The sequence below is a fragment of the Drosophila subpulchrella genome, chromosome 3R (genome assembly GCF_014743375.2).
Source record: "Drosophila subpulchrella strain 33 F10 #4 breed RU33 chromosome 3R, RU_Dsub_v1.1 Primary Assembly, whole genome shotgun sequence".
Classification (NCBI taxonomy): domain Eukaryota; kingdom Metazoa; phylum Arthropoda; class Insecta; order Diptera; family Drosophilidae; genus Drosophila; species Drosophila subpulchrella.
The window spans coordinates 12229232-12246337 of NC_050609.1; the positions used below are offsets into that span (position 1 = coordinate 12229232).

At 43.8% G+C, this 17106-nt stretch overlaps 1 protein-coding gene across 2 annotated transcripts in view; it reads left to right on the forward strand.

The window, feature by feature from the left end:
• Nucleotides 1-4383, forward strand: part of LOC119563000 (trichohyalin) — a 29632-nt gene extending 25249 nt beyond the window's left edge. The window contains exons 1-2 of one of the 2 annotated variants that reach the window (XM_037876186.1): nucleotides 2178-2293; nucleotides 2539-4383. In XM_037876186.1, the coding sequence (XP_037732114.1) occupies nucleotides 2577-4082 (1506 nt within the window). In that variant the 5' untranslated portion in view covers nucleotides 2178-2293; nucleotides 2539-2576 and the 3' untranslated portion in view covers nucleotides 4083-4383. Of the gene's footprint in view, nucleotides 1-2177; nucleotides 2294-2538 lie in introns of those variants that run through there. The other variant, XM_037876187.1, reaches the window with a different exon arrangement.
• The last annotated feature ends 12723 nt before the right edge of the window (nucleotides 4384-17106 follow it).

Here is a 17106-nt window from a genome sequence, read left to right on the forward strand (position 1 = left end):
ATATCATTTTTATGTTTGTACATTTTATATTCCATTGAGAATCTAAGAATCATTTTTATACCTTACTACTATTTGAGTTTGTTATTATTTCGGTCTATTTAATCTAAAGCTAGCATTACAATGCCAAATGCTCTTAATAAGTAATGGAAAACCCACCAATTTGACCCCCACTTATGAATAATTAAATATCATTTAATTTAATAATTTAAATGATAGTTTTGGATGCCTTTCATTTACGGTTATTAGTATCAATAATTTAGCTTTTTACATTATCGACATTTGATTTTTCTGCGTGTTTCACTCATTTAGAAATATGCCAGCACCACCAATTGAAATCTTTGGCAGGGCGAACAATTCATCAGATGTCGCCATATTATTGTCTGTGCTGATTAGTTACGCCCTGCTGGTTGACAGGGAGAGTCCCCAATATCGGAGGGGGAAGTACCAGCAGGCGGGGGGTACCGATTCCTGGGAACTGGTATCCTTGTAGCGGCACGCACATGCCATATATTAGGACGCATAAAATGACAAACGACTCGCGAGGCGCGTAAATTGAAAACTCGCTGAGCCTGTGCGAGATTGCCTGTGGAAAGGATGGTGATTGCCAGAGGGGGAAAATGGGTGCCGGAGTATAGTATATATATGGATTTCGGCGACTTTTTGGCTGTTTGCTATTGCTGCCTGAACTGCCAGAGACTCACTCTCTCTCTCGCTTGGCTGTCGGCCAAAACTTTGCCAAAGTATTCAAATTAAAATTTCAATTAAGGAAGTGAATTTGTGTGTGCCGAAAGTGTATTAAGTCTATATAGCGGTGGCATCTTGGCATTCCACTGCTTCTGTATTCCACGTGTGCGTCGACTGCCACGCCCCCACTGCCGCTGCCGCCCACTTGGATATCCTGGCCGAGAGGAGAGGGGGCTTAAACCGAACGGCACCAAACCGAACAGATCCTGGTGGCATCCCTCCTACAAACGGCATCGTCGCCTGTTGTTTGATTTATTGCCAAAGTTTGTCGTCTGTCATATGACATAAGGAGTACTTTGCTGGAATATTTTACATTTTACGCGCCCCCCAGTCCCTGAAACACTCACACAAACACCTTGCCGGCTAACATTTTCCATTGAATTCGCAATGAGGGCGAAAGAGGCTTTGGTCGCTCCTCTGTGGGCATTATTAATAATGCAATCAATTTGTAAACAATTTGGCATATATCAATGCGCTTCGTGCTGCCCATAAATCTTTGGGAAATTAGCTCAGTCAGCCCGCCCCTCTTGCCGCCAACTTTTGCACTTAAAAATATTAAAAGATAGTGTTTCGCACAAATAAAGTTTAATGGTTTTGTGGGTAATATATTTAAAAAAGGGGCAATAAATTCAAAGACACGCTTTAAAGATTCATTGTAATTTATAAAGACGTAGTTATATAATTGATACCAATTTCTATTTCACCTGCCGTACAAAATGCCTGACCAAATACAATTGCTTAAAGCTAAGCGTTTATGAAGGATCTAATACTTGTCTTATAACAATTCAACGAGAATACCATGATAATAGGGCTTATGAGGCTGTCTGAAATTTCAGCTTTGTGAAATTATCTTTTGGCAGACCTTTAATTTGGTACCAATGTAGGCCGAGAGGCAGCCAGTTATTTCTTTAGCTATATATTTTAAAGCACCGCAAATCCTTTGGGATTTGATAGTATATAGTAATTTTTTGGCGAGTGTGGTCATTTGCATGCCTGCCCCCCTGACAGATTGCTGGGCTGTCCTCGTGATGGATTGGCGGCTGGTTCTGGCCGGGAATTGTTTCTGGGGAGCAGGGTCAGCAGCGACTGCTAGTTGGGAGTGTGGACAGGGGGCGTTGCCAACAGATTTTGCCATATTTCTGCGTTTTGGCTGCTCCAGTGGCTGCTGGTGCTTTTGCTGCTGCTGCTGCTGCTGCTTTGGCAGTTAGTGACAGCTGCGGTGATGGCTGCAGTTTGGGGGTAAAAAACCCAAGCCCAAAACCAAAAATGGAGAGCCGGGGAAACCATAACGCTTGTCCGGTTGGCAGCCATGCATTCCCTAACTGCGGATGAGAATTGCGTTCGGACCGAAAGCCTTTGACTGGCCAAAAAGAATGGAATTCGTTTGGTGCTGTTTGCCCAAATGTCAAATTTCTGTTTTCCCAAATTTTCAATGGAGGGTCCGAGTAGGCAGTAGTAGCACACAAAAGACAGTCAACAGCAAAGGGAAATGCCACTCGTATTGTAAACTTTCATCTCACAGTTCCCTGCATATATCTGCTTTACTGAGGTAAGTTCAGAGTTGAACATCCTTAAGCTAATTGAATGAAGTTGCCCCATGAAGTCTGTGTGTCCAGCTGAGATTCTTCCCTTGCGGAAGGGCAACTGCAAATGGAAGTTCCCACCGAACACCCATCCATTCTCATTCTCCTTGGCTTGCCTTGGCCCCAATTTAAAAGTTTATGAACTTGTCAGCCAACTGGCGCCTCCACTCAGACTCTCACCATCATTCTCGTTTTTTGTGTGTTTTGACAGGAGGAAGGAGGAGCAGGACCATCGACCAAGGACCAAGGATGCCGGGGCGCCTCAACCAGCAACACGCGGCGTATGCGCAACGCGTGGAGCAGGAGAACAACCGGGTGCAGGCCACACAGGCGGTGAACAGCTACTACAGCCACTGGGGCAAGGTCACATCGCGCTTCGAGAACTGGACCAACAAGGAGTACTACGAGAAGGCGGACCAGCAGCTCCAATCTCGCCGAGATCACCAGGAGAAGCAGGCGGCCCTCAGTGAACGACAGAATAGACTTCGCCAGCTTTTGGCCTCGGAGAACGAGGCTTACGACAAGGAGATGGAGCGACGTCGCCGGCCACGGGAACCCGGTGGTGGTGACCTCCAGATGCTGGGCCGAGTAAACCAATCTCTCAAGGAGCAGGAGCAGCTGCGTCGCAAACTGGAAATGGAGGCCAAGCTCTACGGTCGCTGGCGGCATGGCGTCGATGATGAAAAGCTGCTCTACCAATCCAAGTCGGACAACGAAGTGCTGGCCAAGCTCAATTGGTTGGATCGCCAGATCGAGAATCAGCAGCAGCGCGAGGAACAGCAGGCTCTGGCCGCGGAAAGGCAGCTCCTGTTGCAGCAGGAGATCAGCCGCACGGAGCAGGCCCAAAAGGAGCGCCAGCAGATACGCGAGCAGCAGTTGCGAGAACTGCGTGCCCTCCAGGAATCCCACATGTCAGAGCTTCGACTGCGCCAGCAAGAAGCGGACAAGTTGAAGGAGGAGGAGCAGCACTTCCAGCTCTTTCTGGGAGAGCTGGACAAGGAACGTGAGCTGCTGGAGGAGAGCAGTGCTCTGGTGCTTAAGAACGTGGACTCCGGACACGCTTTCAACCTCAAGAAAATCAAAGTGTTCATCCGCCAACGTAGCGAAGCCAGTCGCAAGCAGATCTCCCTGTGCGTCAACATGTTGCAGCGCATGTCCAAGTATGTGGTCAAGACAGAGGAGCTGAAGAACCTCCTCGAGAAGTACCGCTCCCAGCTGGAGAACGAGGAATTGGCCTGCGCCCAAATAGAAACCATGTACGAGTCGGAGGCCAAGTACAATCTTCAGCGCTGCGAGGAGAACTGGCGGGAACAGCACTTACAGCGCTACGGAGAGTTGAGCAAGTTAATCGACCAGGAGAAGGACTGCCTGGGCAGCTTACTCCGTGAGAATGTGAGCCAGCAGCAGGCGTTGGTGGAGTTGAGGACCCAGCATCTGAATGGCATCGAGCAGGCCAACAAGCAGCTGGAGCAACTAAGCCAGGAGCAGGCGGAGATGGGTGTGCCATCGGTCACCAGTCTCAAGGAAGTGGAATCTCAAGCTGCCATTTCAGAGGATTCGAGGTCGGAGGAGAACCTCAAGCCCAAGGTGAGCGACTCCTTCTCCAATCTCAACTTGGATGTGTGGCAGGATCTTCCGCCGGCTCATGGCGAAGGCGACCTGCAGCGCCTGAACAAATCTCGCTCCCTCAATGTGGTCACATCGCAGACAGCCGCTCCTCCAAAGTTCGCCCGAAAGCGAGTGGCCTGGACCTAACAATTACATTACAATCTTATATCGTCGTCGTTCCAGCTTAAATTTGAATGGTATTATTAGTGCTTAGGCTAGTTTAATCCCTGTTTAGCCATAGTTTAACTTTTTGAGTGACCCTTAACACGCTCTACACACACACATATGTAAAATCCCCTCCCCCCACACTTCAATGCACTCCACTCCAATGAATTCCACTTCACCTTAACGAACACCACTCTGTGCACTTGTAGTTGATAAGGCTGATAGATAGGCGCTCCCCGCAAAAGGGGGTCAATAAATCACTCCATTTGTGGGCCAGCAGGAAGTAAGGCTTTAATTATTGTCAAGTGCAGTGTGGCGCCAGGAGCGGATCTTTTAGCCAGCGGGTGATATAAACTACTTACAAGCCTTTACAGCTTGTATGTTATCAAATAATAAATGTATCTGGTGAGTACAAATATTGTGGCTTTAAAAGTATAGGCCTTGGACACCACAAGTCAAACTTGCAACCAGCTTAGGTAAATACATAACTTATATGCGAGGGGCTGTCAAGTATTTGGATTTGATATTGTTCAATTATGGCCGACACAATTCTCTGACATCAGATGCGATTAGTATTCAATCGAAATTAATATTTGTAGTCTTGGCAAATCTTTGGACAGTTTCCGGTGATGAGGCTCATGAGCAAGTGAAGCCAGAGTGATATAAAGTTACACATACAACACACTGGCAGGCATATTATTTAATGCATGTTATTCATCATCTATTTGAATAGGATGTCGGACAGCCCGCCTCCTCCAACGCCCATTTCATTCCATCAGCCGTAAGCTGCTCCTAATGGCCAAAATGCTCACAAATGATGATGAATACGTTTCAATTACTCCACTCGAACTCTCCATCATCGGAATCAGAGTCAGAAACGAGGACTCTGAAGCAGGAATGATATCCAGGTAGACTGCTCCATTCAGTGAACATTTATGAAATATTGGAAATTATTATCTGCAATTATACGGACGAAAGTCGAACCATTGAAAAACGTTGCAGTCGATTTAGTGGTAATAAAAGCATGCAGACACCAGATAGGCATTCGCTCGATAAAGCCACATGTATAAAGAGGTATGCAAGCGCATGATATGCAAGGTAGAGCATACATATCGCTACATATAGCGAAATATGCCAAGCGCATCGCAGCGCCTTTGATTAAATTTCTTTGAGTGTTTGGGGCACACAAAATGCAATTTCATTTGCACTAATGGCTGGCGTCGCTGCCGCAGTCGCTGCCTCTGCCGGCTGCATTTCCACTTCCGCTGCCAGCAACAATGCAGCGGCACAGCAGAGGAAAACTGGGCAAAAAACTGCAAAGGAGAGCGAAAAAACAACAAAACGAGCGAAAAAAAGATTGTTAAATTGAATTAAAACCAACAGCGCAGCGAGTGGGTGGTAAAGAGGGCCTTGGCTGCCAGCGGCGGCCAAGCGGAAGGTATATCATGATGCGAAGAATTGCATGCCGCTCCGGAGAACCCAGCAGCACCTCACCCCCACCCACCCCATCTGCTGGCATCCGTCTTTAATGGTGTTACTGCCACGGTGGCCATTACCAACTCTTTGGGCCATCTGCACAAGGTTTGTTCAAGCAATAAACGGAATTTGAAGGCTTGTTCAGCTGCACCACCATCCCTTCGAGAGCAGCCCACAAAAGATTACAATGTTTGTCGGGAACTATTATTTTTTGCAGAGCCCTTTAAAAATCATAATGGCAAAGTTCAGAACTAAATTGTTGTGAATGGCTACGAATAACCTTTAGCTTTAAAAATTCAAAACATTCTTTATTAGTAAAAAGCACAAGACTCCATTAGGATCCAATATTTATTCTGAAAGCCACTGGAAATACGAATAAATTGAACATGAAAATTAGCTATAAATGGACCCTCGTTTAAAAGAATTATTTTATTGTAGAATACAAGAGAATTCATCCACAAACTCATAGAGGTATCATACGTTAAAATCGGACTACAATATCTTAAGTTATGGGTTAAGTTTGGGTTTCCATTCTAAAACCCATTGGAATTTTAAAAAAATTCAACATGAAAATGGATTAGTAATGTGACCCTCGGTTAATAGAAAAATTTGAATGTAGATTACTAGAGAATTCAACCACAAATTCACAGATGTATCCCACGTCTAAATCAGGATCCTACAACTCAAGTTATGGAATCTAGAAGTCCAGTTTTGGGGTCCAATTCTAAAGTCCTGTGAAATTAAGGAAAAATCCAACATGAAAATGGCTTAAAAATGTGACCCTCAACTAAAACCTAAATTTAAATGTAGATTATTAGAGAATTTAAACACGAATTCAATGAGGTATCCCATGTCTAAGTCGGGATCCTACAACTCAAGTTATGAAATATAGAAGTCCAGTTTTGGGGTCCAATTCTGAGGGTCTTTGGAATTAAGGAAAAATCCAACATGAAAATGGGTTAAAAATGTGACCCTCATCTAAAAGCTAAATTTAAATGTAGATTATTAGAGAATTTAAACACGAATTCATAGAGGTATCCCACGTCTAAATCGGGATCCTACAACTCAAGTTATGGAATATAGAAGTCCAGTTTTGGGGTCCAATTCTGAAGGTCTTTGGAATTAAGGAAAAATCCAACATGAAAATGGGTTAAAAATGTGACCCTCATCTAAAAGCTAAATGTAAATGTAGATTATTAGAGAATTTAAACACGAATTCATAGAGGTATCCCACGTCTAAATCGGGATCCTACAACTCAAGTTATGGAATATAGAAGTCCAGTTTTGGGGTCCAATTCTGAAGGTCTTTGGAATTAAGGAAAAATCCAACATGAAAATGGGTTAAAAATGTGACCCTCATCTAAAAGCTAAATTTAAATGTAGATTATTAGAGAATTTAAACACGAATTCATAGAAGTATTCCACGTCTAAATCGGGATCCTACAACTCAAGTTATGGAATATAGAAGTCCAGTTTTGGGGTCCGATTCTGAAGTTCTTTGGAATTACGGAAAAATCCAACATGAAAATGGGTTAAAAATGTGACCCTCATCTAAAAGCTAAATTTAAATGTAGATTATTAGAGAATTTAAACACGAATTCATAGAGGTATCCCACGTCTAAATCGGGATCCTACAACTCAAGTTATGGAATATAGAAGTCCAGTTTTGGGGTCCGATTCTGAAGTTCTTTGGAATTACGGAAAAATCCAACATGAAAATGGGTTAAAAATGTGACCCTCATCTAAAAGCTAAATTTAAATGTAGATTATTAGAGAATTTAAACACGAATTCATAGAGGTATCCCACTTCTAAATCGGGATCCTACAACTCAAGTTATGGAATATAGAAGTCCAGTTTTGGGGTCCAATTCTGAAGGTCTTTGGAATTAAGGAAAAATCCAACATGAAAATGGGTTAAAAATGTGACCCTCATCTAAAAGCTAAATGTAAATGTAGATTATTAGAGAATTAAACCCGAATTCATAGAGGTATCCCACGTCTAAATCGGGATCCTACAACTCAAGTTATGGAATATAGAAGTCCAGTTTTGGGGTCCAATTCTGAAGGTCTTTGGAATTAAGGAAAAATCCAACATGAAAATGGGTTAAAAATGTGACCCTCATCTAAAAGCTAAATTTAAATGTAGATTATTAGAGAATTTAAACACGAATTCATAGAAGTATTCCACGTCTAAATCGGGATCCTACAACTCAAGTTATGGAATCAAGAAGTCCAGTTTTGGAGTCCAATTCTGAAGTCCTGTGGAATTACGGAAAAATCCAACATGAAAATGGGTTAAAAATGTGACTCTCATCTAAAAGATTAATTTAAATGTAGATTATTGGAGAATTTAAACACGAATTCATAGAGGTATCCCACGTCTAAATCGGGATCCTACAACTCAAGTTATGGAATATTGAAGTCCAGTTTTGGGGTCCAATTCTTGAGTCCTTTTTAAGCGAAAAAATCGAAAATGAAAATGGGTTAAAACTGTGACCCTCGTTTAATAGAAAAAGTTAAATGCAGATTATTAGAGAATTCTACCACAAACTCATAGAGGTATTCCTCGTCTTAATCGGGATCCAAGAACTTAAGTTATGAAGTTTGGAAGTGCAGTTTTGGGCTCCAATTCTGTAGTCCTTTGGAATTAGGAAAATACCGAAAAAGGGTTAAAAATTTGAACGTCTTTCAAAATAAATATTTGAATGTACTTAGAGAGGTAGTCCACGTCTATATCGGGATACAATAACTCAAGTAATGCAAAAATGCTAATTAAAAGAAACGAATTTAAATCAGATTTAATGCAAAGCAACTATTTTCCATTGAAGTTCTTTATGGCCTTCAAACAATTAAAGCCTCATTAAAGTTAAGGAATGTCAGAAAAGCACTGAAAATAAACAATAATATTTGCAATCAAGCAAAAACTCAAAATGCTTACTTAAAAAAAAAGATGCTAATTGAGGATTAATAATTAAATTGCGAACTTTTTAATATGTTCCATGTTAATTTAATGGGTTTCGATTATAATGCGGCCTATTTCATTGCTGCAATTATCATAGCATAATAATAATCGCAGTATGGGTCGGCATAAATAAATAAGCCCGAAATCCGACATTTATTAATTTCATCAGTCGCGATGTCAAACCGCCTGTCGGTCGCTGTTCATTTGCGCTGTCAGCCGGCCTGTCATCTCCACTACATCTGAATCGCAATTCGTGCAATCAAGTTATTTGCTTTGGCAGCCGAGTGTATTTGAACTAGGCAACTAGGGAACTGGGTGGCTTTCAGGCTCCACGCCCCATCCATTTCCCCGCCCTGCTGAAATGTGCGTGGAAATTCGAGGCAAATTTCCGCATCAAAGAGTTTGCGTGCGCTGGATTTGTGGCAACGTGTTGCCGTCAACGGATTACGGAATGATTACAACAGGTGAGGATTGGCTGGCTACCGCTTCCTCCCACTCCAACTGCTTCTCCTCCAACTTCTCTCTTTGGGTGGCATAATCTGTCAGCCGACTGTCCTTTAAACAAGATTAACGGAGGCTGGGGAAAAGGATCTGGGCGATGTCAGGGAACCAAGCAATAATGCGATGAAGGCGAGGCGTGCTCACGTCTGCCACATCCACACAACCGGAGACTCAGAAGCTCAGAAACTCAGACCCAGACGTATGGGGCCTTTTCATCCGGGCGACATTTACGTCAACAATTCAGCAAACAATTGGCAAATGTGGCCATAAAAGCATGACAGTTGTCACTGCCGCAGTCGCTGTCCTTAACACCCAAAGGCCCCTGACGCCGCCGTCGCCCACTCTTAACCCCTGCTGCCTTTGCTACTATGAAATGCACAAAGCGGAAACGGAAGCGGATGCGGAAATACATGTATGCGTGATGTTGCTGTTGCCTCTGTTGCTGCTGCTGCCGTTGCTGCTGCAACTTGTTGTAGTTGCTGCCTGTCATTCCGTCTGTCTGCCCGTCTATTCGACCCACTGTGCGAGTGATGGCTGAGCCAAAAGCCAACATGTCGCCAACAGACTAAGCCCAGCCAGGCCACACATAATGTTGGCTAAGCCTTCAGTCAATTGCATTCAAATAAGCGACCAAAGAGACCTCGCAGTGGGCAGTATTGGGTGGGGTAGGGGCGGGGGAAAAGCCTGGGAAGCTGGCAAAATGGTTGGAAAATGCGCTTTCCTGGCCCCCGTTTACATATGCAGGGCTTTCTGCCTTTAGCTGCCAGCTCAGGAACTCAGAACTCAGGAATGTTCAATTTCACCCATGGCCAAGCTCCGGCATCGTTTCATGTATCACTTTATGGCCGTGGTGGGGGATTGCGTTTAAAGTTTAAACAACGTTTGTATTATCTGTGCGAGGAGTCGGTTGTACATACATATATGGTATATGGTCGGTTGCCATGGCTGGCACACTTCAATGCCACTCCCGATCCCAACCGCCAACAGTTTGCTTCATTACTCTCCGGCCCCCGAAACCTCCCCATTCGCCCCCTTTTACAGTTTCCCTGTTTTTAAGCATGCAAAAAATGCTGCGTAAATATGCCAACAAAAAAATAAAAAATAAAAAAATAAAAAAAAGGGGAAAAAAGAAAAACAACAGCAGCAGCCACAACAATAGCAGCAGCAGCAGCCGCGGTGGCGTGTGAACCACAGCGGCAACAACTTCGACGCTCAAATCGCTGGTTGTTGTAACATGCTTGCCATTACACACATATACATGTGTAATTCAGTTTCAGTTTCATAACTAAAAAACCATAAAACAAAATTGTGTACACACCGCCCCCGAACCGCCCAAACTACCAGTCCCACAGCTGAGTGAGCCACTGAGTGAGCGATCCCAAAACCAAAGCAATCCTCGCGTCAACCACCCAACCACCCATGGATCCAGGCACCCACCCATAAAACCACCCACTCAAACACACGGTACAAAAAACATTTATGGATGGAGCTATAAATGTTAAATATCCAATTTGCAACTCTCTAGATGGGCAAACTTTCATATATACATGGGGTTATCGTATGGTTTCGGTTAAATGAATTTCCAGTGTTAATCATTTAATCAAATACAACTTTGTGTGGTTTAACGAAACCACTGATCCAGATAGTATTTACTTAAATAATTAAGTATGAAATATTGAATCAAATCAATTGGTTATAAAGTTGAAAAGTAAATTTAGTCAAGGTTTAAAGTCACATTTAAAATTTTAAATTATGTTGAAGTGCAGTAAAAATATACACATTTTTTGTACATGTAGGCAAAATTAAACAAACTATTGGCCATATTATTATTACTTTCGAAATATTGTTGAATTTTGCAATTTTCCCTGTGTACTCAACCGCCCACAGCAAAACAAACAGAGGATGAAGAGCCCTGTGGCAGTGTGGGGATAATCAGAAGCGCCGACTGAGCGACTACAGTGGAGATTAGCTAAATGAAAAGCCCTCGAAAGGCAGCTCATGCGCGTGCGAAGAGGTCGCAAGTTTGTTCGCCGGCCAAACTTCCACGCGGCCACAAAAGGCCAACGAGAATGCAACAGTAACAATGTCAAAGTTCAGGTTCGGCCATGGCGATTCGTGTATTACCTACAGTTGGAAACGGTAAAGTATGTCTTGAATCAAGATTTATGATTTATTCATCATATTATTGATTTGTATTTATGTAATTTTTCTCAGTGAAATATGAATGAGTTACCCTCTGACGAAGAAGTCACCCGCAGTCGTATTAGTCACACATGATTAGGCTCGAAGGGCGATTAAATCATTATGGTAAAGTCCCTGGAAACCAAGCGAAATGAAAGCACAAATGTCGTTATCTCTATGGAATTGTACTTAAATATTTGACAACAAAGCTATTATCTAAAATGTATTTGTTTTCAAATGAAACAATTTTAAGTACCCCAAATCTTTTTTACATAACTATGGAAGGTTAGATAAAACAATTATCTGGGCCATTCGTTAAGTACTAGGCAAACAAAATATGTTGAGCAAATGTGCAAATTGCCTAATTAAACAGCAATTATTATGCACGATTTGCTTTGTGTGGTCTGTATATAATGACAATAAACATTTAAATACATTTACTATTTCAAACTTAAATTCCCAACCGAATGGGCAAGATGCAGCTACTAAATGTAGTCATCCCGATTAAATCCCTGCCCACTGACTGTGGCTTGTAAGTTGAGCTCGCCACTCTGCGCTAATCTGCGCGCTCATGGCTGAGTTTGCATTTAGGCTGTTTCCACTGTTGCCACACTACGGCTTTAAAGTTTGTGCAAAAATTAGAATTCATTTGCAGGGACACAGCACTCGAAATGGCCGGGAAAGTGGCGAGCAAACACACACACACACACAGCCAAACAGAGACCATAAAGTACATAAAACTGGCCAGCAACAAATGCGACTGCAAACATGGCAACACACCCACATATATAAAACCTCTCATTCGGTTATTTCGCATTCAGAAAATGGCACTAATTATACAGTTATACAGTTATATGCGGCTTGAAGCGACGCTGGCTTGCCACATTTTTGGCCACGCTTCCTGCTTGCCATTATCTGCCACCCGGCATCCTGCAGGTCGCCATCTATATAGTGTCGCCTCCCATTGCAACTTGGCCCAAAGGGGAACCCCTGTAACCACCTCACCTGCAACGGTAATTAACGTTCTCGAACGGAACCGACGACTTGAAGCGTTGCCCTGACACAGGTGCCACGCCTCCGTCACTTCATGGACAACGCCCCCGCCCCCCCCCTTATGGCCAAGTCGGAGTCGCAGTCCATTGGCAGGAGCAGTCGCAGCTGCAACACCTGCAGACAAACGACAGCGCCGAAGGACGCGGTGCACAGGACGTATACGTAACTTTTGTAATTAAAAGCATCGCACTGCAGCGGCTGAGCTGCGGCAGCGCAGCGGCGACAACAATGCACTCATGCAAAAAGCTGCAGCTGCAGTGGCGGCGGTAGAAGGGGTTTTTTGGGGCCAGCAGCTGCCTCTTAGTTACTCTCCAACAAAAGGACACAGCGGTGGACAGGGACGGCGAGGCGAAAGGGGGTGCAGCTGGCCCGAAGGGACTCCAGAAGGGGCCAAAGCCGAGCACACTCAAACAAAGCTTGGAGGAGAGCACAATGGTTTTTTTGGTCCTGGGTTCGCCGTTTGCCAAGTGGGTTGCGGCAGGTCGCACTCGGCACACTCAGAACTAAAACGTTCTTCAAGTGTTGGAAATCCAGCAGAGCAGCCAAAATTCCCCAGAGTCTGTCAAAATCAGTGTCGATTTTATACGAAATCCTTTACCATTTTATCTACTTTTACTTGTCCAACACAAGCTGTTACTTGTTTTTGTTAATCGATTATCTGTGTTCATTTCATTCCAATTCATAAGAATTTCTTTGTGTTAAAGTCTTGTTTACAAAAATCTGAATCGTAGATAGTATATTAAGGGGTTTTACACACAAACAAATTTTAAAGTGTGACATTTGCCTATAAGGATAGCTAAAAAACTATTCATAACAGAAATTTGTATTTTGTGGTTGCTTTGGATAGTAAAACTACCATATAATAGTAAGCTGTGACTATTCAGTTCAGTTTGATCCAACAGCATTTTTGCGTGTAGTTGCCTTATATCTATAGGTATACTTATTTATATATATTTTATTTCTAGATATTGTAGATATTTCCTTTTTTGTACCCCACAATAACTTTTTAGAAAGGAAAGTTTGTTTTAATTATAAAATTTATAAGGAAATATTATAATAATAACTTTCATTTCAGGACTATTTCATATATTTATTATTCTTATTATTTTTTTAATGCAAGTTTTCTTCGAGTGCATTACATTTTGTAATAGGCGCTGGGCAAGGAGAAAGTGGGAGAGAAAGCTGGGTACTAAATGCGGTTGCGGTTGCCAGTGACTCTGGGTTCTTGGAGGCATCTTAGCGGGTTCGGGTTCGCCGGGCCGCCGTAGATGCAGCTGCAAAAAGGCGAGCCGGGAGTCAAACTCAAAAACAGCGACAACAAAACGGGGCAACTGGCCTGGTATCTCGCATTTGCTAAATCAGAACCATGGTCTCGGTGGCCCAATTTCACAGAGTGCCGCCAGGGGAGGAGCACACCTGGCACCGGCGAGATGATCTGCTCCCCAGTTCTTGCCACTCCATTGCGAGATTCATATCCGAGGCGAAAGCCAGATCCCCATCTCCATGTGAGACATCCGGCTCAGTTCGCACAAGTTATGGCAGCAGTTAGCCTGAGGTTAACCCTGTGGCCGGATGGGTGGCTCTATCATTTAGCCGCATCTCTCGTCATTGTTTTTCATGAGCCAGGATAGTTGTCACTGGGCCAGGGCTTTGGGCTTTTTGCTTGGCAAGGCCTGTGGGTGCGTGGCCCTGCATAAAAAATGGCCAAGTTTAATTGATAAAGTTTCCCTGGCGGTGGTGCCATGACGCCGCATTAAGCCACGCTGTCCCGTCGGCGGGTTAAGGGGAAGCACCTCGAACTCACAGCTGCGTTGGGAAAAAATCTGTTTGTTCAGCTTCAACTTAAAGCGTTTACGTGTGTATCCTGTCGTTTGTCCTTTGGCCTTGCTGCGTACTGATTCCCCCGGCGCTCGTTTGCTCAATCGCAGCCAACTACTTGCCGGGCCCATGTTGGTGTTTGTACAGATAGAAAAAACCACTTACCATTTCCTGTGAGTCTATAAAGGGCCTATCATTGCCACAATAAACTGACTGAACAATCCTAATATTGCATTTAAACTCTATTTTTAACTGTAAAATATTTTAAAGTTGTTTTTAGTGTACCTCTAAGGATCATTTTAAATTAAAGAGATGGTTTTCTTTAAATAATAATAATAAATAATAATAATAATTATATCATTAAGCAACAGATATTTGAGACATATATTTTGAATCGGCCAATATATGATATCTGATATTTATGTAAAAGTCTGAAAACAATATTTATTTATATTTTTAAAGAAATTAAATAAATACATTTCAAGTATAGAGATGTGCTATCTTTCTGGTTTATAATGATGCTAATATCTGGTAATCTAGTAATCTGGTAATATAACCGTTTCCCCTTTTTTTGCGTGTCCTTGTGCGTGGTTCGTGTTCCGGTGTCCCAGCTCGTGTGATTCCCTCCCCAACCGGACGAGGCAATCAATGCAAAACAAAAAATTTTATTCCATCACTTCATCGGCGACATAAAAATGTATAAGTTTGTCCTGGCTGCCCTGCGGCTCGCACACGTGGTGTCCTCGTCATCAGGTTGCTCCGCGGAGCTCCCTTGAGCCTGATATGTGAATGCCTCAGCTGGTCACGTCCTGTTTTCGCCCGGCCTTTTATTAAAAACGCTATGCAGAGCACATTACAAGTTAATAATTCCCGGGCCGATCTGTCGAGATGTTCGCATCGCACACGCATTCATGGCGGTGGAGGTGGAGGTGTGGATGGATTGTGAGGGGGGGCCACCAGCCTGGTGGCATATGCCACACATCCACCGTGGTGCTGAAATATTTTGCCCCTTGGCCAAGCGCCACATGAAACGAATAATTTTTATTATTCCCACTCCCACGGATGGCCAGTTTCCTCGTCCGTCAGGCGGGGCTTCAACCATCCGGGTCCAGCAGCCCGCATCCAACATTCAGTATCCAAAATCCAGCGGGCAGAAACCCGCATCCGCATGGAATCCCCGCTCGGAACGAACGAATAATGGTGTTTGTGTTCGAAAATACATTTATTTGGGGGCGTTGCCAGGGATTACGAGGGGAGTGGGGGTGTGAATACGGGCGTGGATGTGGGCATTCGTATGCCCTTTGCTCTGCGGCTGCGGCAGTTGACACAAATTGTCAGTTCATCAACGCCTACCGGGCGTATGCGTGATGTGGCCGTGGAAGACTGAGGAAGTGGCAGCAGCCGTTGGCCAACGCAACGAGCTTCGTTAGCCAACTGTGCCAGCGTATGTGAATGGCGATGTGAATGGGGACGTATAAATCCTGCACGTTTAACCATAACCGAATCGAAGCTAAACGAGCAGCCTTTCCCCCTCTTTTATTTGGTACCGCCCCGAGTACAGTTACAGTCCATTGTTGTCCATATCAGTTTGGTCGTTGCTTTTGTTGTCAATGTCATTGTTATTAACTTTTTATGGCTTATTACATAAGCAGCGCAAATCCGACTGACAACGCATACGTGACAAATCCCACCAAAGGGCCCACGGCCAGTCACTAATTAAATATATAAAGCAAATGCTGGCCATAAATAAGACAATAAAACTACGCCTGATTGCCGTGATAAAAACTAACCCCAAAACTGAAGACGAAACGAATCTCAAGCTTCTTTTTTTGGAACCCTTGACCTGGCCCAAAAACCCTGGCTAAAAATCCCTTTCAATCGGTGGGCTTCGAATCCAATTCCCCGAACAATTAGTTCCGTCAGTCCCAGAAAAGCATCCCGGAAAAAAGGGGATTTTCGCACGCCGAATCAATTGACAAAAGGTATTAAAAGTTTCCCCAGCTGAGCCGAAAAAGTTTATCCCTGGGCTGGAATCACAGCAAATGCTAAACAGCAATTCCCCGACTTTGTGCCCCATTAAATGGCAAACCAATATGGATGGGATGGTATGGGGGGCGACCAGACGAGAGTCTATATCGTAAATTGTGCGAGAAGCAAAATGAGATACGTAGTTCGCATACCAAAGGATTTGTAAGTAAAACATTTCTGATTAGCTGAATGGTAGGGGGCGGTAGGTGGTGTCCTTGTGTGTGTTTGTATTTGATTCAGTGCCCACTGGCTATTTCTATTTGATGTCCTGTGCTGACCTCGCTGCGGTTGCTCCAAGGCTCTGGTCTCCGTTTCTGGTTTGGTTTCAGCTGGAGCTAGAAGTGCGCAAGCATAATAAAATCAAGATACAGATAGGATTTTCGAGGGGGGGGCGGAATAGAGTTCCAGAGACCCAGAAGCCCACAGACCCAGAGTTCCAAAGACCCAAACAAACAGGATGGGGGATGGTAGGTTCTCGCTTCTGTCTCTGCCACTAATTGAACTTGTGTGAACGTATTAGGGCTTATGTGCGAATGTTTGTCTGGTTCGAGCTGGAATCCTTCTCAGAGCAGAGAAACTCGAAACGCCTGCCAGTGCTAAGGATGAATAAAAATATTGTGTTAACTTTGGAACAACTCTCGGTTGATATAACAGCCCCAGGGTGGGCGTGGAAAGTGCCGAGTGTCGCCCCCTCTCTAAGTGTATTTGTTTCATTTGCCCTGAATGCTAATGATGGGAAAATTTGCGAATTTGCGCCAGGCAAAATGGGTGGTGGCTGGAATGGCTATGGAATCGAAGTCAGCTTCTTCTAAGGACGAGGATGTCACTGACTCAGAGAGACTGAAATGCTAATGATGTAAAAAGCTTTGCCAAAGCTGAAACAAACGACAGCCGTTTTGGGGGCAACGCTGTCTCGAAATGAGGAAACTGACTTAACTTAATTGAAGTTGCTGATGGCTTGGCCCCCAACTCCTCCCCCATTACTTC